At 38.2% G+C, this 24369-nt stretch overlaps 2 protein-coding genes across 5 annotated transcripts in view; one reads left to right on the plus strand and one right to left on the minus strand.

The window, feature by feature from the left end:
• Positions 1-24369, plus strand: part of FBXL13 (F-box and leucine rich repeat protein 13) — a 191123-nt gene that overhangs the window by 54328 nt on the left and 112426 nt on the right. The window contains 2 exon segments of the mRNA XM_033862761.2: positions 16364-16459; positions 18914-19046. Coding sequence (XP_033718652.2) covers positions 16364-16459; positions 18914-19046 — 229 coding nt within the window.
• Positions 1-24369, minus strand: part of LRRC17 (leucine rich repeat containing 17) — a 114397-nt gene that overhangs the window by 47787 nt on the left and 42241 nt on the right. The window contains exons 5-7 of one of the 4 annotated variants that reach the window (XR_004528090.2): positions 24123-24364; positions 22532-22607; positions 8057-8196 (exon numbers count right to left, since the gene is read on the minus strand). The exons of 1 other annotated variant lie outside the window; for it this stretch is intronic. Coding sequence is in view for 1 of the 3 variants with exons in the window: in XM_033862923.2 (XP_033718814.1) it covers positions 24362-24364 (3 nt within the window). In the remaining 2 variants the exon portion in view is untranslated. Of the gene's footprint in view, positions 1-8056; positions 8197-12450; positions 24365-24369 lie in introns of those variants that run through there. 2 more of the 4 variants (XR_012333889.1, XM_033862923.2) reach the window with 2 other exon arrangements.

Below are 24369 nucleotides of genomic sequence, written 5' to 3' on the forward strand. Positions count from 1 at the left end.
TATTTGGATGAAAATAAATGTCATATTTATTTATTCCCCTATGTCAGGTCCGTCTGCTACACGTCTCCACCCATTTGGCAGCCAGTAAAGTCAATCTCAATCATGACATGTAATCCTAATCCCCCTTGGCCCCTGCTCCTTGGTTGTGCAAGAGTCTTAGAGGTCTCTTAGAGCCCAAGAACCCAAGAAGAGCACTGGACTTGAGCCCACTAAGTCCAGTGCTGGCCACCACACCTGTGCTTCCTAAGTTGATTCAGTCCCTTGAAGGCAGGAGGCTCCACAGTTTCTGAACCAAGCTTGGGCACAGGGATTCTTACCATGGCGTTCAAGGCAGGCTTTTTAGTGGTCAGTTGCTGTGGCCTTCAGAGGGCTCCCATTAGGGGGCCTGTCACCTCTTAGGAGGGTTGGCATGGGAATGCAGCACAGATGTCTGCCATAAGCTCCCATTCTTTCCCTAAGTGGTGAAATCAGGAATTGAGATAGGGTATGTTTGAATCTAAGTCTTGTTTTTTCATCTACTACATCATAATGCCTATCCTTGAACTTGTGTTGAACAAAAATGCTGAGGTCTTTTTTATCCGAACTGCTGGCCAGCAGTTTTACCTTATGTCACTGCTATTCTCAACCTAAACACAGCAGTTCCTGTTATTCCTATTCAAGTTCATCTTGTTGATTTTGGTTCTAATTCCAATATTCAGTGAGTTAGCTATGTCGTACAGCCTGTGGAATTCACTGCTTTTATAAACATGATGCTTACAGTCTTATCAATGGTGAAAAAATGTTGAACAAAAATCCTGTCTACTCTTCCTTTCTGGGGCTCATTCTGCTCCCCTGAGCTGTTAAGATGCCTCTCTGGCTTTGCTTTTTTTTGTGGTTTTTTTTTTTTTTTTTTTTTTTTGTGGTACGCAGGCCTCTCACCGTTGTGGCCTCTCCCGTTGCAGAGCACAGGCTCCGGACACGCAGGCTCAGCGGCCATGGCTCACGGGTGCAGCCACTCCGCGGTATGTGAGATCTTCCCGGACCGGGGCACGAACTCGTGTCCTCTGCATCGGCAGGCGGACTCTCAACCACTGTGCCACCAGGGAAGCCCATTTTTTGGGTTTTTAAAATCAGTTTTCTATCCATATTTTCCCCCTTCCCACAAGACCCTGTATTGTATGGAAAGTGGGCATGGTTTATATGCTGGTGGGACACTTAACCAGGATCACGACCACCAGGGTGGTGCTAGTTCTGGGTGGAGTGAGGGGAAGACTGTTCCATAGCTGACTGTGGTAGAGAATGGTCTTCAGAGGATTTGGCCAAACAGCCACAGCCAAGCCAGGTAGTGAGCATGAAAGAATTCCCATCTGGTGAGAGTCCTGCAGGTGCGTAGAACACAGGGATCGGGGTATGGCAGCTGTCAACATGTGGTGACCATGGCAACAGGCAGGTGATGAGGGACAGGTGGTCAGGCAGACACTGAGGGTCTGTATACAGAGCTAAGGGACCAGAACAAGCAATGGAGGACCCCAATTCAGGTGAGGGTTGCCAGAGTTAGCAAGTAAAAATACAGGACGCCCAATTAAATTTAAATTTCAGGTAAAGTTTTCCTTTTCTTTGTAGTATAACTTTGTCCTGTACAATATGTGGCATATACTTATACTAAAAATTTATTAGTTGTTTATGTAAATTCAAATTTAGTTGGGCATCCTGTATTTTATGTAGCAAGCCTAATCCAGGTAGAACTGGAAAATGGTATAGAGTTAGGTCCCTCTATCTTTAGACTAGGATAACCATGGACACATAACAGGGGTCTTCTAAGAATTAAAATGAAATGCCTAGCACAGAAGAAGTGCACAATAAATGTAAATGTCCTTTCCACCTTCACACAAGCTTCTTTCCCTTCTTATTGAAAGTCTAGCATTAAAATTTTGATTAGGTAGTTGTCATAAATAAAATATCATATAAGCCGTAAGAATGAACAAACTCTTTGAGGGAGAGAATTTTTAAAAATTTGCTGGTGCCAAAGGGTGTGCCTTGGGAAATACCCATGATTTAAGAAAAGGCAGGGAAGCCAACTGGGGACTGTTATGGTTAATTTTATGTGTCAACTTGAATGGGCCATGGGGTGCCCAGATATTTGGCTAATCTTTATTTCTGGGTGTGTCTGTGAGGATGTTTTTGGATGAGATTAACATTTGAATTAGTACACTGAGTAAAGCAGATGGCCCTCCCCAGTGGGAGTGGGTATCATCCAAGCCATTGAAGGCTGAATAGCCAGCTTGCCAACTGCAGATCTTGGACTTCTCAGCTTCCATAATTGTGGGAGCCAATTACTTACAGTGTGTGTGTGTGTGTGTGTGTGTGTGTGTCTGTGTGTGTGTGTGCGCGTGTGTGTGTGTGTGCATACATATGTATATATCCTATTGTTTCCCTAGACTAATAGAAAAATGGAGAGAGCAGAGAACCAGGGTGGAGAGTCAGGGAAAAACCAGGATAATGCGGCATCTTGGAAGCTGTGAGAATAGAGAATTTACATTAAAAAAACAAAAATGAGGTTCACAGTAAATGGTTAATGTCACTGTCTTTCTGGAGATAAAAGAAGGTCCTAAAGAAAAAAGTTCTTGACTTCAGTTTCTAAAAGGGTAATATTTGTTAAATCTGATTAATGGATATGTGCTTATTATTAATTTCTTTCTTCCTCTAGATGCTTAAATGTTTCATAATATTTTACTTTGCTTTGATCTGAAGTTCCCAAACTTATTTGGTCACATAATTATTTTTTCCTACCAAATATTTTTTAATATTTTAAGTAACACTTGTGGAAATATTGGTCTATATGTCCCTGGGATCTAACTCTTGAATGTCAGGCTATAACCACCAAACCGTAGTTCAGACCCATATGGAACTTATATCCAAAACAATGTTTTGACTTTTAATGGCATTTGGGAATCATAGTAGAATGTTTTTTAGGATACTGTCTTCTAGAGAGCATATGTCTCCTTTGAGAATAAGTTTAAGTTAGGGAGAAATAGAAGAAAGGTACAGAGTGAAAAACTCACATTAATTTATTATTTTCCCTTAAGATTCTATATACATGAGAAGAAGCTCACAGTTAAGTTTTTAGAATATCTACCATTTTATACATCAGAAATACTGCATTAAAAACAAAAATAACTTCTCTAGAATGTCCTACTTTGGGTAAGCAGAACAAGATAGTTGCTACGAGTGGTCCAGGAATTGAAATAATATTTAAATTTTTTAAAGATTAAGTTTAAATAGAACATGCAATTTAGCCATGGAAGCAGATTAACTGTTAAGTGTTCTACTCTTGGGAGTTCTATTTCTAATGGGATATGGTTAAATTTTCCTCTGTTTGGAAGGGAAAGTGTTGTTATATTTTTTGACATTAGATGTTGTGCAAAAAGGAATGGTTAGTTTAAACAGGGAACAGAAAACTCTTGACCTCGTACTGGCAAAGTTCCATTTTGAATTTGGATGAGGAGAATGACTTCATTAAACAATTGAGGTTTACTTTCGAACAAAATTTTTCTTCAAGTAAATGGGTGTTTGCAGAATTTTGACACAAATATCTCTTAGGAGAATTTGTCAGCAAAATGATGAAAGTCTTTTCATACTGTCAAGTAGTTTATGATTGGAAAATGTCTAATAATTATGAGGCTTTGGGAAAATATTCAAAATAGAGGTTATATGGTGAGGATTAAAATTTACGCTGAAAGGTGTTTTATGACTCATTCTATTCTAGGCAGGTGGCAGTCAGGTGAGAACAATATATCATTCTAGAATGGGGTAAAGTTTCAGTGGAAATTGTGTAGGGAAATGAATCCTAAATGTAGAAAATCGAAGTATGAATCTGAGCTCTGGATAACTGTGTGTTATGGACTGAATGGTTGTGCCCCTACCAAATTCATACGTTGAAGTATTAACTCCCAATGAGATGGTTAGGAAGTAGGATCTTGGGGAGATAATTAGGTTTAGAAGAGGTCATGAGGGTAGATCCCCCATAATGCGATTGCTGCCCTTAGAAGAAGACGAAGAGACACCAGAGCTTCCTTTCTTTACCATGTGAGGACACAACAAGAAGGCAGTTGTCTACAAGCCAGGAAAAAAGCCCTTACCAAGAACCAAATCTGCCAGTACTTTGATATTGGACTTCCCAGCCTCCAGAACTGTGAGAAATGTCTGCTGTTCAAGCCACTCAGTCTACGGTATTTTGTTATAGTAGCCTGAGCTGACTGAGACATTGTGTAATCTACAGCATGTAATTTAATCTCTTTGATCTTCAGTTTCCTGATTTGTATAATGGGGATAAAGCTGATGTGAACTATGTTTGTGAATGAGCCTACCAATACTAAACATGACTAAACCAATACTAAACAATCCCACTGGTAGACAGTCAATGGTCAATGACCCAAGAGGTTTACTCTGACATTTAAAAGCACTTATGCCTAAGCTGCCTAATGATGACCTCGATTACTAGTGAATGTTTAAATATATTCACATTCTAACAGAACTCTATTTTTAATCTCTGGGAATTGTGAAAACTGGCCCTTCTGAGGCAAAGCAGTGTTGCCAAAAAAGATCTTTGGGGATTTTTCATTTCTTGCCCCTAAATTTGGCTCTGCTGGTTCTGATGAAATGAGTGTTTCAGAACACAGGTTGCCCTCAGGACAGGGGTGACAAGAAACAAATAGGGTTAAGAATTTGGCTTGCCCCAAGGGATCTTGCCATAGCTCTTTTAGGTTAAGTCCCAGAAGAGCCACCAAGCTGGGCCCCATCTTGGGAGTGCTGAGGATGGGGATGGTCTACAGCAAGGGTGGCAGACTGTGGCCTATGGGACAAACCTGCCCACCACCACCTATTTTTGTATGAATTTCTAACTAAAAATAGTTTTTACATTTTCAGATGTAAAATAAAAAAGACCATTCATCTTTTGGTGATTTGTTGTTCAGTGAGTTGAGGACATTTCCTCTTGGCCCACAAAGTCAAAATATTTACTTTCTGACCCTTTTTAGAAAATGTTTGCTGACCCCTGGTCTAGCAATAACCTAGAAATACTATAATACTAAATACTAAATACTAAATACTACTAGGTTAGTGAGTAAGACCCAGGAAATCAAAGAGGTGGTGAAAGCGTCCTGAAGCCAAGGGTGTTTGCTCCCTACTTTGACGATCTGTTGGGTGGTGGACTGGCAAGATGTTTGCTGCTTAATAGTCAATCCCTCCCCTCTTTCTTGTTAACAGAACCTTGATTTGGTTCAAGAGTCCACTCTTCATGAGCTTCAGGGGATGATTTTCCTGCTCCTAGCCTCCCCTATTTATCTAGTTGTATATAATCGAAAACCACGATTTTCCACCAATACCCACTTCCAGTGTAACACCACAGGGTTCATTCTAGTTTTCTTCCTTTCCACACTCATAACTACCTTCTCCTAGAGGGAGAAACCCGGCTCCCAATTTCCTAGCCTTTTAACTTACTTGATCTATCCACCTCTTCCCCATATGTACCAATCTCCTACCGTCACGGCCACCTTTCCTGTGCAAGTACCACCCTCCTTACACTCCTCTGGTTCTGACATTCCACACAGGCTAGTCCCTCATCTCAAGAATCGACGTGCGGGCTTCCCTGGTGGCGCAGTGGTTGAGAGTCCGCCTGCCGATCCAGGGGACACGGGTTCGTGCCCCGGTCCGGGAAGATCCCACATGCCGCGGAGCGGCTGAGCCCGTGAGCCATGGCCGCTGAGCCTGCGCGTCCGGAGCCTGTGCTCCGCAACGGGAGAGGCCACAGCAGTGAGAGGCCCGTGTACCGCAAAAAAAAAAAAAAAAAAGAATCGATGTGCTTCTCACACCACCAAGCTCCATCTCCCCTCCACGCCCCCCAGGGTGACCACCTGCCTTATCTCTCCTTGCGTCCCCATTGCTTGACTAGATCACTTTCCTGTGCACTTGGGCTCTAAGCCTTGTGCCAGGCCAGCTTCCTCATGCTGTTGGTGCCCCACCTGACACCATGCCCTCACCCCTCACCTCTGCCTCACTTGGATGCCCGCCTCCCCCACTGAAGCTCAAACATCTGCACGGGGTAGCCCTCCTAAGTGGATGCCCTCCTCTGGGAGTGGCTATTACTCACATTCCACTCAGATGCCTACTGTGTTAGTCCCACCTAATAGGTTTAGAAAGAGGAAGGGTTCGGGTTTTCACATCCCTCCATCGTTCTTTTATTCCTGGGCAGAGGACCAGGCCTGCCTGAAGGTTGTGATATAGGCTTTGACACATTATGTGTAATGGACCAAAACTGAACCTTTAATTTTTATTATATCTTATTTCCATCAAGAGAAAGGATCTTTTCCATTTCTCCAGCTTTGAGGTATGGTCTCTTGGTTTAGAACTAACAGGCTCACCTACTCAGTCACTGGATAGAGGTACCAGTGAGTGGTACCTGACTTAGCTTAGTGGAAACCAGCCTTTCACAGGCATGTTTTTCTCATTTCTACTTTTTCTCTTTTATAAACCTCGAGAAATACAGATATCTTGACCTGAAGGGAATCCCTCTTCAGCTTTACCAAGCAACGTGAATATATAGGCCTTGCAGAATGATTTGGCCAGCATGCACGTAACAACATTTTGTAAACCGAGTGCTATACAGTTGCTCAGGAGGCTTTGCTACAGTTATTTGATGGTGCACACTGTCGCATAATTCTGTGATGCACAAATTGTGTCTGATTTAGAAGATTTATACTGTAACATTTTCCCCCTCCAGGGCCAATGGTGTCTGGACTTATTTTTGTTTGGTTTTCACTGTGCTCACAGCAAGAACTCCCACATGAAATGCATTACTATCCAGGCAATCTAACAAATAAGTAGGGAGTGCTGGTGTTACTAGAGAATAGATTTAATTCTCATGAAGTTCTTTTTTTTTAAGAGCTGGCTTGTTTTGGAAAGCAAGGAATTACAAAATCTTAGAATAACAGAATCTTCGTCTAGGAGGAACTTAAAGTTCATCTCTTCCAACAGGCTCCTCTACCCCAAGTCAGTAACTCCTCGGTAACACACTCTATGTTCTATCATAATCAGTGAGCAGACATCCTTCCTAGTCAGCCCACTTCACTTTAGCTCTTCCTTGATCCTTCTCCCTGCTTCTATGTTGAACACATGTGCTGATATGTGTTCCAATACCAATCGAACACCACAGAGGGTTAGAGAATATATTTAATTCTCACCATGACCATTATACATTCCTTTCTTTTGGAACTTGCTTGCTTGGGAGAGCAGAGAATTACAAAATCCTAAAATCATAGAGTCTTTGTGCTAGAAGGGACTAGCCTAGAGGACTTTCCTTACATAAAGCTGAAATCTGTCAGCTATTGATTTCCTCCCAGGGATCCTAGTTCTATCATTTGGGGTCAAAATGAAAATATCTGTTGTACACCTGGTGCTTCAGCTTACTGTCAGCATTTCATAGTCTCCCCATCCCAGGAACCATTCCTGGTCTCTTGCAAGTGTTATTCATTACCACATGAATCAGGAGAAGTGAGGAGTGGGCATTAAGTGTGAAAGGTAGACTTTTCTTCCAGCTGCTGCCATATTCCTTAGCTGGGATCATATACCACCAGCACCTGTTGTGACTGCTTAGGGGCAGAGCAGGCTTCCTTGAACTTGTGAATTCTTTTTCTTTTGTTCTCCCCCTCCTAGGGGTGCAAGGGTCTTCTCTCCTATTTTGTCTTCTTTGTTACATCCCTCCAATTCCCTTGTAATATGGGCTTTCATTTCTCTAGCTCGCCTCACTATGTTTTCACGACCACTAGATGTTCTTTCTTCTCCTAAGGATCCCACTCCACCTGGCACATAGTGGGTACTGACTGATACATATTAAATAGGAAGACTGAATAGCTTCACACTTGATACTTATATATAGTTTATGGTATTAAGTTTTCTTAAAACTTTGCTTTTTATTCTGTCACATCTTGTCAGTTTTTTTTTGCTGTTGTTGTTAGAATCCCGTGCATAGAATAACCACACAGTAATTTTCTATGGAATTGAATTAGAAATCCACACTTACCTGCCCTGATGTTCTTCCCAGGTTTCCATGTTGGCAACAGCCCCTGTTCCTTGTGGAGTTATTTTCCATTTTTCCAAGTATAAACGCATATGAATGTTTTAGAACTCTCAATATATATTGCACAACAATGGCATGACTCCCTAGGAGAAAGTGTAAGTTTATGGTAATTGCACTTAAATTCTTCACAAAAATTTATTCCACACTGAGATGTGGAAAATCTGCCTCTTAAATATTTCTGGGTAATGTTCTATAGAATTAGTGAGGTATGATTGTCATAGAGCAGGTGCTTAACAATAAGTGTTAAATGAACTAGTGAATAAATTAATACCACATATCGGAAATGGCATTATATGGTCTTTTTCTATTAGCTCCTTGCTTTTCTACTAGGTAGACAAGAATGCAGGAATGCCTTTCATATAAAAGTCTGTCTCCATTTACGCAAGGATTTGCACCTGGATGATGGGTACAATCCAGTTAGAAATGGACTTTCTTTTGGTTATAAATAATATTCTGTTAGATTTCTCATTTAAAAGTAATTTAATTACATGATATGGGAAAAATCAACCTTTTAAACTTAACATTAAAGATTACACAATGGCAATACAATTAGAAGTCTAGTTTTAACTATCTGGCCATGAATCACAACAGTAATCATAAAATTTTCAGTATGGAAGAGGCTTTGGGAGATTTGCTCATCAAAGACCCTCATTTTGCAGATGTGGAAATGGACTCAGGGAAGTTAGGTAATTGAAATGAGTAGTATTGCTCCAAAATTCAAAATTCAAAATCGCTCCAAAATTGTTTGAAAATAGATGTAATTAGCTAAGATAACATCACACTGGATTAGGGTGGGTCTTAAATCTAATGACTGGTTTCTTCATAAAAGAAAGGAGAGGGAGATTCAGATACACAGAAACACACAGGAGGGAAGAAGGCCATGTGAAAAAGATTGGAGTGATGTAGCTATGAGCCAAGGAATGCCAAGGAATGCCAGCAAACAGCAGAAGCTAGTAAGAGGCAAGGCGGGAGCCACCTCTAGAGCCTTCAGAGGGAGCATGGCCCTGCCAACACTGTCATTTCAGACTTGTACCCTTTCCTGTTGTTTTAAGCCACACAGTTTGTGATAATCTGTTACAGCAGCCTTGGGAAACTAAGACAGTAACCTTCGAAGGAGTAGCAGTGACTCTGGAATAAAGGCTCAATCCACCCTGAGCAGTGGCATGTCCATTTCCTTGTGTGTTGAGGAGACTCAGAGGTGCTCTCTTCAGTGACTTTATGTCTTCATTAGTTCTATTACAGTTTGCTACCCTTAGGGCTTTGCTTTCTGGCCCCCTCTTACACCAAGTTGTTCTTACCCAACTCTTACACAAGTCACTTGTTCTCACATTGCTTAGAGTCTCAGAAATTTGGCCCTACACTTTTACTGCTATTCTGTGCTGCTACTTCTCTTTTCTAGGTTGCTTTTACCCCTGAGCATAAACCCTGTCTATTATAATACTTCCTCAAGTATAGTATATGTGCAAAACTGTACAGGTACACTTTTCAGGCCATCTGATTGACCATAATACCTTTCTAGTACTTCTAGGCCATTTCAATGACTGACAATTTGTGGCACATTTTCCCCTTTGCAGCACATACAGACAAAAGGTAGAGTTTTTACTTTCTGATAAAGTCATTTGATGCACAGAAGTTTTAAACTTTGATGAATCCTAACTTATTTTTTCCTTTATTGCTCACGCTTTTGTTGTCATATCTAAGAGTCCATTGCCAAGCCCGAGGTCATGGAGATTTACCCCTATTTTCTCTTCTAAGAGTTTTATAGATTTTAGCCTTATATTTAGGTTATTGATCCATTTTGAGTAAATCTTGTGTATGATGTGAGGTAGGAGGTCCAAAATTTATTCTTCTGCATTTTGATATCCAGTTGTCCCAGCACTGTTTATTGAAGAGACTGTTCCTGCCACACTGAATGTTCTTGGCATCCTTGCAAAAATCAATTGACCATAGATGTATTGGTTTATTTATTTATTTTTTTTTGCGGTACACGGGCCTCTCACTGTTGTGGCCTCTCCCGTTGCGGAGCACAGGCTCCAGACGCGCAGGCTCAGCGGCCATGGCTTATGGGCCCAGCCGCTCCGCGGCATTGGGATCTTCCCAGACCGGGGCACGAACCTGTGTCCTCTGCATCGGCAGGCGGACTCTCAACCACTGCGCCACCAGGGAAGCCCTGGTTTATTTTTATACTCTTAATTCTACTACAACAGTATATTTACCTATCCTTATGCCAGTATCATGCAGTTTTGGTTACTGTAGCTTTGTAATAAGTTTCAAAATTGGGAAGTGTGTCTCCTTTAAATTTGATTTTCTTTTCCAAAATTGTTTTAGCTACTTGGGGCCCCTTGCAGTTCCATATGAATTTGAGGATTGGCTTTTCTGTGTTTCTGGGGAAAAAAAAGGACCACTGGCATTTTGATAGGGATTATACTGAATTTGTAGATCACTTTCGATAGTATTGACATCTTAATACTATTCGTGTTAGTATTACCTATTCCTTGGATATTTGATAGAATAGTCTTGTAAACTCTTTGAGCCTGCGGGTTTGTTTGTTTTTGGTGTTTATTCATGGGCAGATTTCAAAGTCTGATTAAATTTCTTTTATTGTTATTATGTCTTCCAATCTATTAACTTGGGATATTTTTCCATTTATTTAGGTCTTCTTTAATTTCTTTCAGTAAAGAAAGAAATTTCAGTGTACTAGTCTTCCACCTCCTTAAATTTATTCCTGGGTACTTTATTCAAAAGTGAGGTTTTTAAAATAAAATATTTTAGGCATGCAAAGAAATATAATATAATGAACACCTGTGTAATCACTACTCAGTTTAAGAAATAAAACTTAACAAATACAATTAAAGCCGCTCTAACTGCATTTTTCCCCCTCCCTCAGAAGTAACTGCTCTCTTACACACCATACACAAAAATAAACTCAAAATGGATTAAAGACCTAAATGTAAGGCCAGACACTATAAAACTCTTAGAGGAAAACATAGGAAAAACACTCTATGACATAAATCACACCACGATCCTTCTTGACCCACCTCCTAGAGCAATGGAAACAAAAATAAACAAATGGGACCTAATGAAACTTAAAAGCTTTTGCAAAGCAAGGGAAACTATAAACAAGACGAAAAGGCAACCCTCAGAATGGGAGAAAATATTTGCAAATGAAGCAACTGACAAAGGATTAATCTCCAAAATATACAAGCAGCAGCAGCTCATGCAGCTCCATATCAGAAAAACAAACAACCCAATCCCAAAATGGGCAGAAGATGTAAATAGACATTTCTCCAAAGAAGATATACAGACTGCCAACAAACACATGAAAGGATGCTCAACATCACTAACCATTAGAGAAATGCAAATCAAAACTACAATGAGGTATCACCTCACAATGGTCAGAATGGCCATCATCAAAAAACCTACCAACAATAAATGCTGGAGAGGGTGTGGAGAAAAGGGAACTCTCTTGCACTGTTGGTGGGAATGTAAATTGATACAGCCACTATGGAGAACAGTATGGAGGTTCCTTAAAAAGCTAAAAATAGAACTACCATATGACCTAGCAATCCCACTACTGGGCATATACCCTGAGAAGATCATAATTCAAAAAGAGTCATGTACAACAATGTTCATTGCAGCTCTATCTACAATAACCAGGACATGGAAGCAACCTAAGTGTCCATCGACAGAAGAATGCATAAAGAAGATGTGGCACATATATACAATGGAATATTACTCAGCCATAAAAAGAAATGAAATTGAGTTATTTGTAGTGAGGTGGATGGACCTAGAGTCTGTCATACAGAGTAAGTCAGAAAGAGAAAAACAAATACTGCATGCTAACACATATATATGGAATCTAAAAAAAAAAAAAAAAGGTTCTGGAGAACATAGGGGCAGGACAGGAATAAAGACACAGATGTAGAGAATGGACTTGAGGACACAGGGAGGGGGAAGGGTAAGCTGGGATGAAGTGAGAGAGTGGCATGGACATATATACACTACCAAATGTAAAATAGCTAGTGGGAAGCAGCCACATAGCACAGGGAGATCAGCTCAGTGCTTTGTGACCACCTAGAGTGGTGGGATGGGGGGGTGGGAGGAAGATGCAAGAGGGAGGAGATATGGGGATATATGTATATGTATAGCTGACTCACTCTGTGATACAGCAGAAACGAACACAACATTGTAAAGCAATTATACTCCAATAAAGATCTTAAAAAAAAATTAACTGCTCTCTTAAATTTAGTGTTTATCATTTCCTTACATAGTTTGATAGGCAGAATAATAGTCCCCTGTGCTACCTGCCCCCCACCCCCACCCCAATCCTCAGAACCTGTGAATACATGGCAAGAGTCTTTGCAGACTCAAGTTAAAGATCTTGAGATGGTGAGATTATCCTTGTTTATCTGGGTGGATCCAATGTAATCACAAGGGTCCTTATAAGTAAAAGAGGGAGGTAGGACTCCTTGTAAATACATCTCTCCAAGGGCCAGATAAGCACCAGTGTCTCTAGTTTTTATGATCTATAGATGTCTCCCAGGTCCTGCGACACGTATCTCCTTGAATGTAAATTATTAGGGATCTTCCTGACATCTTGGGAACTTGACCTAGGGAAGGAACTAGGCCAGATTATACACATTTGACCTTCTTGGGGAGACAAGAGAAGTTTTATTATCCTTTTAGATCAGAGAAATTAACTAGACAGAAAGCTACAGATCTAATCTCCATAGTATGTGGAAAGTAAAATGTTTATAGAGGAAGTGAAGACAAAACATTACCTTTTTATCATATAGATTTCTGTCTCCAGAGGCTAGAGCTTTTTCCTCAGGAGCACTGAGGAATCCAGGAAAGATTTTTATTTCCTCACACTGATTTATCAACAATTGAGAGTTCTGATACAACCTTTCATGATGATTGTGGATTTGTCAATTTCTCCTTTGTATCTTTGCAGCTCTACTACTGGATACTTTCATTTAGAATTGTTATATATCTTTAGTAAATTATTTGTATTGTTTTCTTTAATTATAATGTAGTGACCCTCTTTATCAGACAAATTTTTAAAATCCACCTAAAATACAATACTGAACAAGATGAACACAACTGAAAGGAAATTTGATAGCTATATTGATATCAGAGGGGAAAACTTTAAAGCAAAAGCATTATTAGGGATAATCTTTGTCTTCCAAGCAGTGAATTTTGTTAAATTTATTATTGCTAGATATACTTAGATTCATTTTTCTCATCTTATTTTATACTATTTATTCTCTTTTATGTACTTGTTTTGTCCTTTCCTGCCTTTATTTATTGAATTTTAAAAGCTACCGCCTTGTCCCCATTTTCATGTGTTAGAAGATATCCATTCTATTTCCATTATTTCAGTGGCTTCTCTTAAATATTTTTGACATGTGCATTTACCTTAATAAAGCCTAAAGTAAATTAATAGCTATACTTTCTTCCTGACTCATTAATGGAATTTAGAACATTTTAACTCTGATTACTTTCTCCAGTCTTAGAGTATGAATATATTCTAGCAGTTTTGTCCCTTGTTTTTTGTACTCCCACGTGTCATCATCCTTATATGTTTTTATAAGGTTGCTGGGTTTACCCTTATGCTTATTAAATTTCTTTGCCCATCATTACTATTTCATCTCACTCCTTTCCTCTGATTTCAATGTCCTTTAGAAGTTGTTTTGTGATGGGTGTATTGGAGGCAAACTCTCTCAGTCTTTGTCGTAGAGTGTCTTTACTTAATACTCATCCTTGAGTTGTAATTTACTTGCATGTGGTATCTGAGATTGGTAAGTATTTTCTGCTGACTATGCTTTCTGCGACTGCTAAGTGACATTCTTTTGTAGGTAATCTGTCTCCAGTTGCATTTAAGGTTTTCCTTTGCTTATGGCCTTTTGCAATTTCACTACAAACCCATGGTATCTTGATTATCCTGTTTGGGATTTCTTGTGCTTCTTAAATCTGAGAATTGTTGCTTTTCATCAGTTCTAAAGCATTTTTGTCTGTAATATGTTTTTTTTTTTTTTTTGTGGTACGCAGGCCTCTCACTGTTGTGGCCTCTCCTGTTGCGGAGCACAGGCTCTGGACGCGCAGGCTCAGCAGCCACGGCTCACGGGCCCAGCCGCTCCGCGGCATGTGGGATCTTCCCGGACCAGGGCACGAACCCGTGTCCCCTGCATTGGCAGGTGGACTCTCAACCACTGTGCCACCAGGGAAGCCCTATTTTTGAGTTTTGCTTTGATTCCATTTGCTCTGTTCCTTCCTTCTGGAAACTCTATAAAGATATATAGAATATTGGACCTTTTTATGTTATATAATGTCTCTCTTAACCTCCTTTATATTTTCCATCTCTTTATCTCTCTGTGCTTTATCCTGTGTAATTTCATTATACATAATCCAGTTTGCTATTCCTTGTATTAGCTGGGTTTCTTCTGCTATTTAACTCATCTGTTGAGTTTTTAGTTTCAATCATTATGTTTTTAATTGCCATGAATTTTATTTGGTTTCTTTATAAATCTGCCCAGTCCTTTTTCAACAGCTTTTCTCAAGAATTTTTTTGTCTTCATCACCTTAATGTTTTCATGATTACTGACAATTTTATTCATGAAGTTATTGTTTTACTGTTGTTCACTCTTGTTGGACTTTTTTTCCTTCCTGTGTTTTGTAATTTTTATTGAGAGCTCATTTTGTTGTGGCTTAATCTGTACGAATTCTACAAGGCCAGGTTTGAGGGTGTGTTTCTTTAGAGAGAGGGTATTTATTTCTGCCAAATGCCCCATAGTTACTACCAAGTTGGAAACTCTTTTCATGTTAATGTATCAAATACAATTACAAAGGTAATAAATTCAAGTTAGATCCCACACATAATAAAATTCAAATTCCAATGCACACAATAAGTGGTCTTTGGTTACAAATTCTTTGGGAAATTTTTTTCATCCCAGGCTAGGTACTTCAGTTTTTCTCTTGTCAATAGCAGTTTTTTATTTTGTTTTTACATCTCTTTTTTATAATCCTGGATTTCTCTGTCTCTCTCCCTTTCTCTGTCTCCTTCTCTTTCTCCCTCTGACTCAGTTATGACCTCCAGCTTTGTATAAGCCTGGTAACTTTTTCTGTCCCTGCATGGCCAGTAAAATCTGAACCTATTTGTTATGAAAAGCAGCAACTACCTCCACTGTTCTCCCATCCCAAGCAACTATGGCGTGGATATCTTATTGTGTGTCTGGGTTTACAAAGACTGGGGCCCTGGATATTTTCCTTACTTTCTTGAAAACTCAATTATTTTTAAAAAACAAATGTTTGTTTTAGAGAGTAGAAAACTGATTATTAGGGGTTATGGGGTAGGGGAAATAGGGAGTTTGGAAAAAGGATATCAACTTTCAGCTATAAGATGAATAAGGTCTGAGAATCTAAGTAATACATGGAGATAAATAATCTAATACACTTTAGATTAAAAGTAATCTAAAGTCATCTAAATAATGACTATGGTTGATAACACTGTGTTGTATAATTGCTAACAGAGTAGAACTTAAATGTTCTCATAAAAATAAATAAAGATAAGTATGTGAGATGTTGGATATGTTTAATTTAACTAGATGGGGGAATCCTTTTACAATGTATACATAAATCAACTCACTATGATGTACACTTTAAATATCTTATAATTTTATGTCAATATACCTCAATAAAGCTGAAATTTTAAAAAATTTAAAAAGGAAATATTTTTAAAAATGTTTGTTTTAGCATTTACTGATGTTTTGTATCAAGAGGATTTCCAGATTTTCTAGTCTACCCTTTTTCTAGAAATAGAAGCCAAAGTGGGTTTATTGATCTTTCCCAGGAATCCTATAACTTTGAAAAGAATCCAGTTCAGAAAATAATTATTGAATGCCTTCTATGTAGTACCAGCTATTATTTGGAAAATTATTCACTTTCTAGCAGAATACCACTTTAATTCAGAAAATAAAATAAATCTACCTATCTTCCTCACCATCCTTCTGCAACTATCAATTTGATCACATTATATCAAAGGCAGCATCAGATAAGTTCTAGAACTCTAGATAAAATTCCTACCTTCAGATAAAATTCAAGCACATAAACCCCTGCTACCACAATATACGGATTACATTACCATTAAAACACACACACACACACACACACTCACACAAAATGGTAAATTGAAGAGTTAGATCAAAATTCACATATTTTTTCAAAATCATGAATGTTTTTCTTTGTGTTTAGATTTTCTCCTACCTCAGTTTAAGAGATGTGGTAATATGTGGTCAAGTTAATCGCTCCTGGTTGTTGATGACACAAATGAGCTCATTGTGGAATGGTGTAAGTAGACACGACCTGAAGCTATGTCTTTATTCTAGTTCTCAAAGGAGAATAGACCGCTATAAAGCCACCCGTAATGGGGAATACCTTCTTCCCTGCTCCACAACATGGGGCCACAAAAAGTAGGTGCATTTGTTTCTCTTTTGTCCAGGCACAAGCCTGAAGGACAAGATAAAAAAATGTTATTTGAAGAGATTCAATATGAGTATTTTCTAATTTAACTAGTAGAAATAAATTGAATATTATTTTTGGATTGAAACAAAGCTCCATTATATCTGAGTTAGGCTTAACATTGCCTTAGTCAAGGAGCTCCAGAGATATATTGAGAAAATGCAAGCAAGGTGCTTACTGTAGAGCCTGGCATGTAGGCAGCACTCAGTAAATATTAGCTATTATTGTTGGTTCAAAAAATACAACAAAGCAGCACAAAATATGGAGTAAAGGAAAAAAAATTACTGAGCATGAAATAGGGCTAAAATATACATGTACGCAAAGCTTGTTTGATAATTCTTAGTGTATTTGCATGCACATGTACACACACACACTCAGGAATTTTCTAATGCGGACTCCTAGGCTCATGCCTCTGTATTGTTCTTGTCATTGCACTATTTTTATACTATTCTCATAAACTAGAACAAGCTTATATTTTTCATTCCAAAGAGACATTGGGTCGTAGGTCTTAGCCAACAACAGAAAATAAGCATGTGTTATCCCTGACGACCTTTCTTTTCTTTCTCTTGGATGATTGCTTTAATCTTAACAACTGTGACCATTTATGCCATCAACAAATGTTGGAGTAGTAACATTTTCCTTGCCTAAGTCCAGTAAATAGCTAGCTTCACCACCCCTCCTTAATTGCTATTGATTGGAGGACAAATGATATCATGTGCTCAGACTGATCTATGAATAGGTGGTCAGGGCCATTCTGCAGAAACTTTGACAAAGAAACTAAGAGGAGTTGACAAGGTACAGGGAATCTAGGCTCTATAAGTCAACTCAGAATCTTTACATCTCATCAGAACACCATCCCATTCTTGGCTATACTGCTCTACTCTCATCTTATGCAGCAATGGCAATAAGAAAATGTGCTTCTGTCTTAGTTAACCCCTCTTAGCTACCAAATTTAGTATTCCTGTCTTAGATGTATTTGTAGTTCAAGGCAGTGATTCTTAAGCTTTAGAATGCATTAGAATCATCTGAAGGGATTGTTAAGACAGATTGATGGTTGCCACCCCCAGAGTTTCTGACTTAGTAGGTCTGGGGTGGGGCTTGAGAATTTGCATTTCCAACAAGTTCCTGGATGATGCTGATGCTGCTGGTCCCAGGACCACACTAAGAACCACTGATTTAAAGGAATAAATCTCTTACTTATGTGACAGATTAGGTGTTACTTTTTCCTTTGGAAAACCCATAAAGAAGAAAAATAAATAAATCCAAATGATCTGGAAGAGAAAGAACATGTACAATATTAAAATCAGGACATATCTTGCAGAAAAATGGCAGAAAAAGCCAGCACTTCTGCCAAGACTTCACTGGTTAAAGATGAAGAAAATATGAGCATATGGCAGTGAAGAACAAAGCCAGGATTGGAAGTTAAGCTGCTTTATGTTCAGCAAATTTCTCTTTCCTCAATAATGTGTTGTCCTTCATTTGCAGTTATTTTTTCCTTTATTTGTGAGTGCTCAAATGTGGCGCAACTATAACAAACATTTTAGCACAAAGAATAGTTTTGTTCAGAAGGCAATGAGAAAGTGAATGTTCACATACTTAACCTTTTAGCTGAAAGATAGTATTAATACTATGTTATTGTTATCAACTATACTTCAATTTAAAAAATACTATGTTATCGTTTATCAACCAGCCCTGGCCATTCGGAGCTCACTAAACCTCTGTGCTCTTCAATTTTACATATAATCAGCAAGGTACACTCAGGTCATCTTTCCTTTTCTCTAGAACTACCCCCACCAAATTATGAGTTATGAAAAGGCCATTATAGACCACACACTCTAAACTGTCTTTCCTATAGTCAAGGACTCAATGTATAGTTTGTGCTCATGAAAAAAGAAGGCACACATTAATGATGAACCCAGGAGAGTTCACTGACATTGAAGAAGGGGGAAGCCTTGGGGCTCACCTGGAATTACAGGCGGGCATCCACGCCACTCTAAGACAGTTGACTCTGTTGACGGGTGGATGTGAGACCCCTGCCCTCCCAGCTGTCAACCTGGACTGGACATTTAGAATCTGTTTTTAATTAAACCTAGGAATGACCATGAAAAAAAAATCTATTTGCAATTAAACCTGGGAATGACCACAAAAAACCCAACCCCCCCCCAAAAAAAATGAGTGGTGAGATGAAGAAATTTTAGTTCTTTGATGCTTTAAAAATATTTTTAAAGTTTTACATGCAAAAGATCTCTCTCATTTCTTAATGTTTTTGTTTATCCTTTTTAGATTGATTTTTCCGCAGTAAAAAATATAATCACAGATAAGCACATAGTGTCTACTTTGCAAAGATGGCGTCTAAATGTGCTGTGCTTGAATTTTCATGGTTGTGTTCTCCGACTGAAAACTTTGAGATCAGTAAGTATGTTCATTACAACTGTTTGTCTTGCTTTCCTGTATTTTAAAATGGAAACTTCAATTACCGCCTTAGGACATAAGAATGCCTATTAAAACTATTTAAAAGTCCTATAATATAGCCAGCTCTTGATGGAGTGTATGCCCTGGGAGTTGGTCCTTTGGTCATTCTTATTGACTGACTGCTTTTTTTTTTTTTTTGTCTAACATTTTTCTATCTATATGTCATTAGTTTATCCACTAATAAAATACAATATAAGAACTTCTCATCAAAGAAATTCTAACAATAGACAGTAGAAGCAGAAATCTACCTTCATCTCCCTCAAACCCATTCACTTACCCCATGGTACTCAACATTATCAGTCTTTCTGTTTTTCTAAAATACATTTACGTATTTGTGATTAAAAATACACAATTTTAATTTGTAACATTAAAGGGATCATACTGTCTTATATTTTCTATTGTGTCTTGGAAATCTTCTCATGTCAGTACATATAGAACTACAAAGTTATTTTCCCATACTATGGCTATACTGTAACTTATTTAACTTTCTTCCTATTGATGGACATTGAGGTTATTTCCAGTTTTTTCCAAGCTGTTTTGTGAAGTCTGTATTTAATTGTCTTAGTTCAGGCTGCTATAATAAAGTTCCATTTTGGCTGGGTGGCTTATAAACCACAAAAACTTATTTCTCATAGCTCTAGAGGCTGGAAGTCCAAGATCAGGGTGCCAACGTGGTTGGGCTCTAGTGAGGGCCTTGTTCTGGGTCGTGGACTTTTGTCTTCTCCCTGTATCCTCACATGATAGAGAGCAGAAGAGAGCACTCTCTGGAATTCCTTGTGTAAGGGCACTAATCCTATTCATGAGAGTTCCACCTTAATTACATCCCAAAGGCCCCACCTCCTAATACCATCACATTGGGGGTTAGGATTCCAACATGTGAATTTTGGGGGGACATATGGGTTAACACATTGCATTAACCCATATGTCCCTTGAGGTACATTTTTAAGTTTCCATATGTATTTCTGGAAATGAGAGAAAAAATAGATTTCAAAAAGTACACATCCATGTTGACTTCAGATAATGAGAAAGAATGCCATAAACACATGTAAATATCAACATGGATGAGTCTAAAGATATTAATGGGCAAAAGCAAGTTGCAGAATGATATACATAATCTAGTACCATTTGTATACAACTTTTCAATGTGTAAAATCATACCATACACTTTATATTTGGAAATAATTTCAATACTATATATTCAAGGGCACTTGTACATACACACTCACACAGTAAAATATAAAAAGCTTGCATGGGAATCAAAGGCCTCAAATGCAAGATAGTGGTTACCTCTAAGGTGGAGAGGGTTGAAGGAAATGGGGAAGAGGTTCACAAGGGGTTTCAACTGTTATCTGTAATATTTTTTTAATTGAAAAAAGAAAAAACACAAAATGGAATAATTCTAATTGGTTATTGCTGGTGCTGAAGAAAGCAGTAGCTTTATATATGATGTTATTTTACCTGATCACGTATTAAACTATCTTCTTGGTTTTAAGTTTGTTGGTTGAATCTTTTAGGTTTTCTAGGTAGACTGTCATGTCATCTGGAAATACTAACAGTTTTATTTCCATTCATTCCTATCTTGTATCTTTTACTTCTTTTTTCAGTAGCAAGGATATGCAGCCATCTTGTCTTGTTCTTGAGTCCTTTTCTCATATTTTTAATGAGAATGGTGTTAATACTATTATATCTTTTAATTTCTGGGACACACCCTTCATAAAGATATAATGCTGCTCCATCTTTTACAGCAGCCATCTTATGCATGTTCCTCATCCAATCTGGTCATGTCTGCCTTTGGATTTTTAGGAACTATTAATTTCTGATCCACCAAGACCATTCCTTTTTGTTTTCCAAGGATATTATAGATTAAAAATCATTTATTTCTTGTAATTTGGGTAGGAGAGGAAAACTGAAACGTGCTTAGTCTGCCATCTTAAACCAATTTGTTATTTTTTTCTTCTTTTGATCTCTCTCCTTGTGATTTGGTGACTATCTTTAGTGTTTTGTTTGGATTTTTTTTCTCTTTTTGTGTGTATCTATTATAAATTTTTGGTTTGTGCTTACCATTAGGTGTATATACAGCAATCTTTATACATATTTGATTATTTTAAGTTCCTAATCTCTTAAGTTTGAATGCATTTTAACAACCCTGCATTTTTACTCCCTCCAAGTTTGTTTTTGACATCATAGTTTACATCTTTCGTTTCGTGCATCTCTTAACTACTTATTGTTGATATAGATGACTTTACTACTTTTGTCTTTTAAACTTCCTACTAGCTTTATAAGTGGTTGATGTGCTATCCTTACTGTATATTTGCCTTTACCAATGAGATTTTCTTCCTTTTGTAATTTTCATATTTCTAGTTGTGGCCTTTTCTTTTCCACTTAGTGAAGTCCCTCTAACATTTCTTGTAAACCCAGTTTCTTTCAGCTTTTGCTTGTCTATAAAACTCTTGATCTTTTCTTTGAATCTGAATGATAGCCTTGAGTAGATTATTCTTTTTCCTTTTATCATTTTAAAAATATCACACCACTCCCTTCTGGTGTGCAGAGTTTCTGCTGAAAAGGCAGCTGATGGTCTTATAGGAGTTCCCTTGTTGCACTGTTGACTGATACATATTACATCTCCCCATCATTCACCAACACTCCACCTGCTGCAGAAAGAAGCCCCAACATCTCACAGAATTTAGACAAGTAGATTCTCATTACTGAATTGCTTCTATTTGCTAAGGCAGGAGACTTGTTCAGATTTCTCAGAAACAGACGTTAATTGATCCAGGGCGTAAACTCCAGAGGAGGGGATGGTTAGTAAATGAATTATCTGAACTGTTTAATGTTAAATATCTTTCCCAAATAATCAAAAATTAGGTCAGAGTTGACTCAGGCTTAGGACTCAGGAGAACTCAGCTTGTGGTAAATCTTATTTACTTCAGAAAAATCAAAGAATCTTAGAACTAGTTGAAAAAAAAAAACACTTGGGTATTTGGATAAAAACTCAAGTGATATTTAAACATATATGTTCAAATATGTAGATCTCAGGATTGTATTATTTTTGACTACCATAAAATATACTTTTAAAAAAACTCTTGAATTTCATCACCTACTGAACAGAAGGAAGTTGCAAAGGCAAGTTATTAATCAATCAAGTATGAAGTTGGCAGAAAGGGTGGATATATGTATATGTATAATTGATTCACTTTGCTGTACAGCAGAAACTAACATAACATTATAAATCAACTATATTCCAATAAAAATTAATTAAAAAAAGAAATTAGCAGAAGAGGAGGTATCTAATTATTAATTCCATCACTGATCAACTATGCTTCCCTGAAAAAATATAAACTCAGATACAAAAAAAGAGCAAATTTTAAGCTTTTAAAAATGTATTTAAATTTTGGCCCTGGGAGATATTAGCAATTCTAAATGACTTACTTTTGGATGGTCTGGATCAATTTCTATCATGATGTGTTCCAGAGCTTTATTTTCAAATAGATCCCTGGGAATGATCCTGAATATAAAAATAAACCAATAAAATTCCCAGCTAGCCTCCAAAGATTAAACCAGAGAGTAACTTGGGCCCTTCTCTGAATCAGATTTAATGCCCTTATTTCTTTCCAGAACCCTCACATTCCCACTGTGTGCCTCTGTCTTCCACTGAGGTCCCACCTGGCATTCTCCACCATCAAATCTTGGATGTTTTATTTAATATTCCACTCTGAGTGCTCATCAACAATAAGTGAATTTATTACATCTCTCTGGTAACACTTCAAACTTAACTGCTACCTTCAATACCTCATGTTGAACAATGTGAGAATTTGCATTGAGAACCAGTATTTCTAAGTCTCCACCCTGACCCAAACCATTGATAAAATGCACATATTGGTTAGAACCTTACAATCCAGTGTCATTTCCTGAACCACCAGCTCCAGCAATTGTTCCAGCTTCCCACTCTCTTGGTTTCCTATACATATTAATAGAATTAACTGACATGACCCAAAGATTATCACCTGCCCTCATAAGTGTTTCAGGAGAAAAAGCACATACTATTCTTTTAGTGTCTGTTTCTGGAAGTTCTGATGTGAGGCAGCCATGACTAAAGGTAACATTTAGAGTGCTCTGTATCCTTGCACAGTAGAAAGGACTTAGGCGGACCTGAATCCAGGCTCTGCCACCTGCCAGCTTTGTGGCTCTATCCAAGTTACCTACATACTAAGCCTCGGTTTCCTCATCTAGAAAAGGCAGATAATATTATGTACCTCAGAGGGATCTTGTGAGAATTAGAAATAGAATACGTGAAGCTCTTAGCACAGTGTCTGGCCTCTAACAGGTGTTTAAGAAATGTTCAAGGGAATTCCCTGGAGGACCAGTGGTTAGGACTTGGTGCTTTCACTGCTGTGGCCTGGGTTCAATCCCTGGTTGGGGAACTAAGATCCTGCAAGCCGCGTGGTGCGGCCAAAAAAAAAAAAAAAATGCTTAATACTCTTTGTTATTTACCACGTTCTATACTTTGGAAATTTGTACAAGTATCAGATAAGACCAGTTGTCAAACTTTGTATGAATACCTTGATATAAGAAATGGAAATATATTCAACTCAGTGAAAAGAAAATCTGCATAAAAAGGAAAAAGTGGTATTTCTAATGATATGTACATATTTCTTTGCATTTTATTTTTCTAATAGTACAGTACTATCAAAATACAAACTGATGGGTCAGTCTCCAGAAACTTCCTCTCTTTCTGGTTATTGTTTCTCCAGGTGAACTAATTTTAACCTGCAACGCAAATCATGGGGCTTCTCTTGGGTACCACCTCTGCCCTCAGTTGCTTCTGATATCACTTCCCTTTCTGTTTGCTTCTTTTTCATCCCAAATCCTGACCCTGAATCCTAATTTCATCCTGTTTTATGTTCCTTGACATATTAGCTTAGCAGGAAGGGCTCTCAGATCCTTCCCACTGACAGGTGGCTTCCTAGTCTGAACTCTGTTAAAAAACCAGTGCTGTTTCCACATTTACTAGTGTTTATACCTGTTCAGAGCTCATGTTCACATCATCTACAACTGCTTCTGAGAGTCCCATCTTCTGAGCCGTCTCTAATATAATTCTCAGATTCTTGGCTTATTGCCTGTGGCAATTCTCCTTCAGGTCTAGCTTGACAGTTTTTTGCAAGGATCAGTGAAAAGTAGTTGAGAATTTGGGTTTACCAGGACCTCATTTTGGAGTGCACAGGAATCAGAAATGGAAATTTATTCAATGCACAAGCTGACTTACTGAA

Source organism: Tursiops truncatus, chromosome 9, assembly GCF_011762595.2.
Source record: "Tursiops truncatus isolate mTurTru1 chromosome 9, mTurTru1.mat.Y, whole genome shotgun sequence".
Classification (NCBI taxonomy): Eukaryota; Metazoa; Chordata; class Mammalia; order Artiodactyla; family Delphinidae; genus Tursiops; species Tursiops truncatus.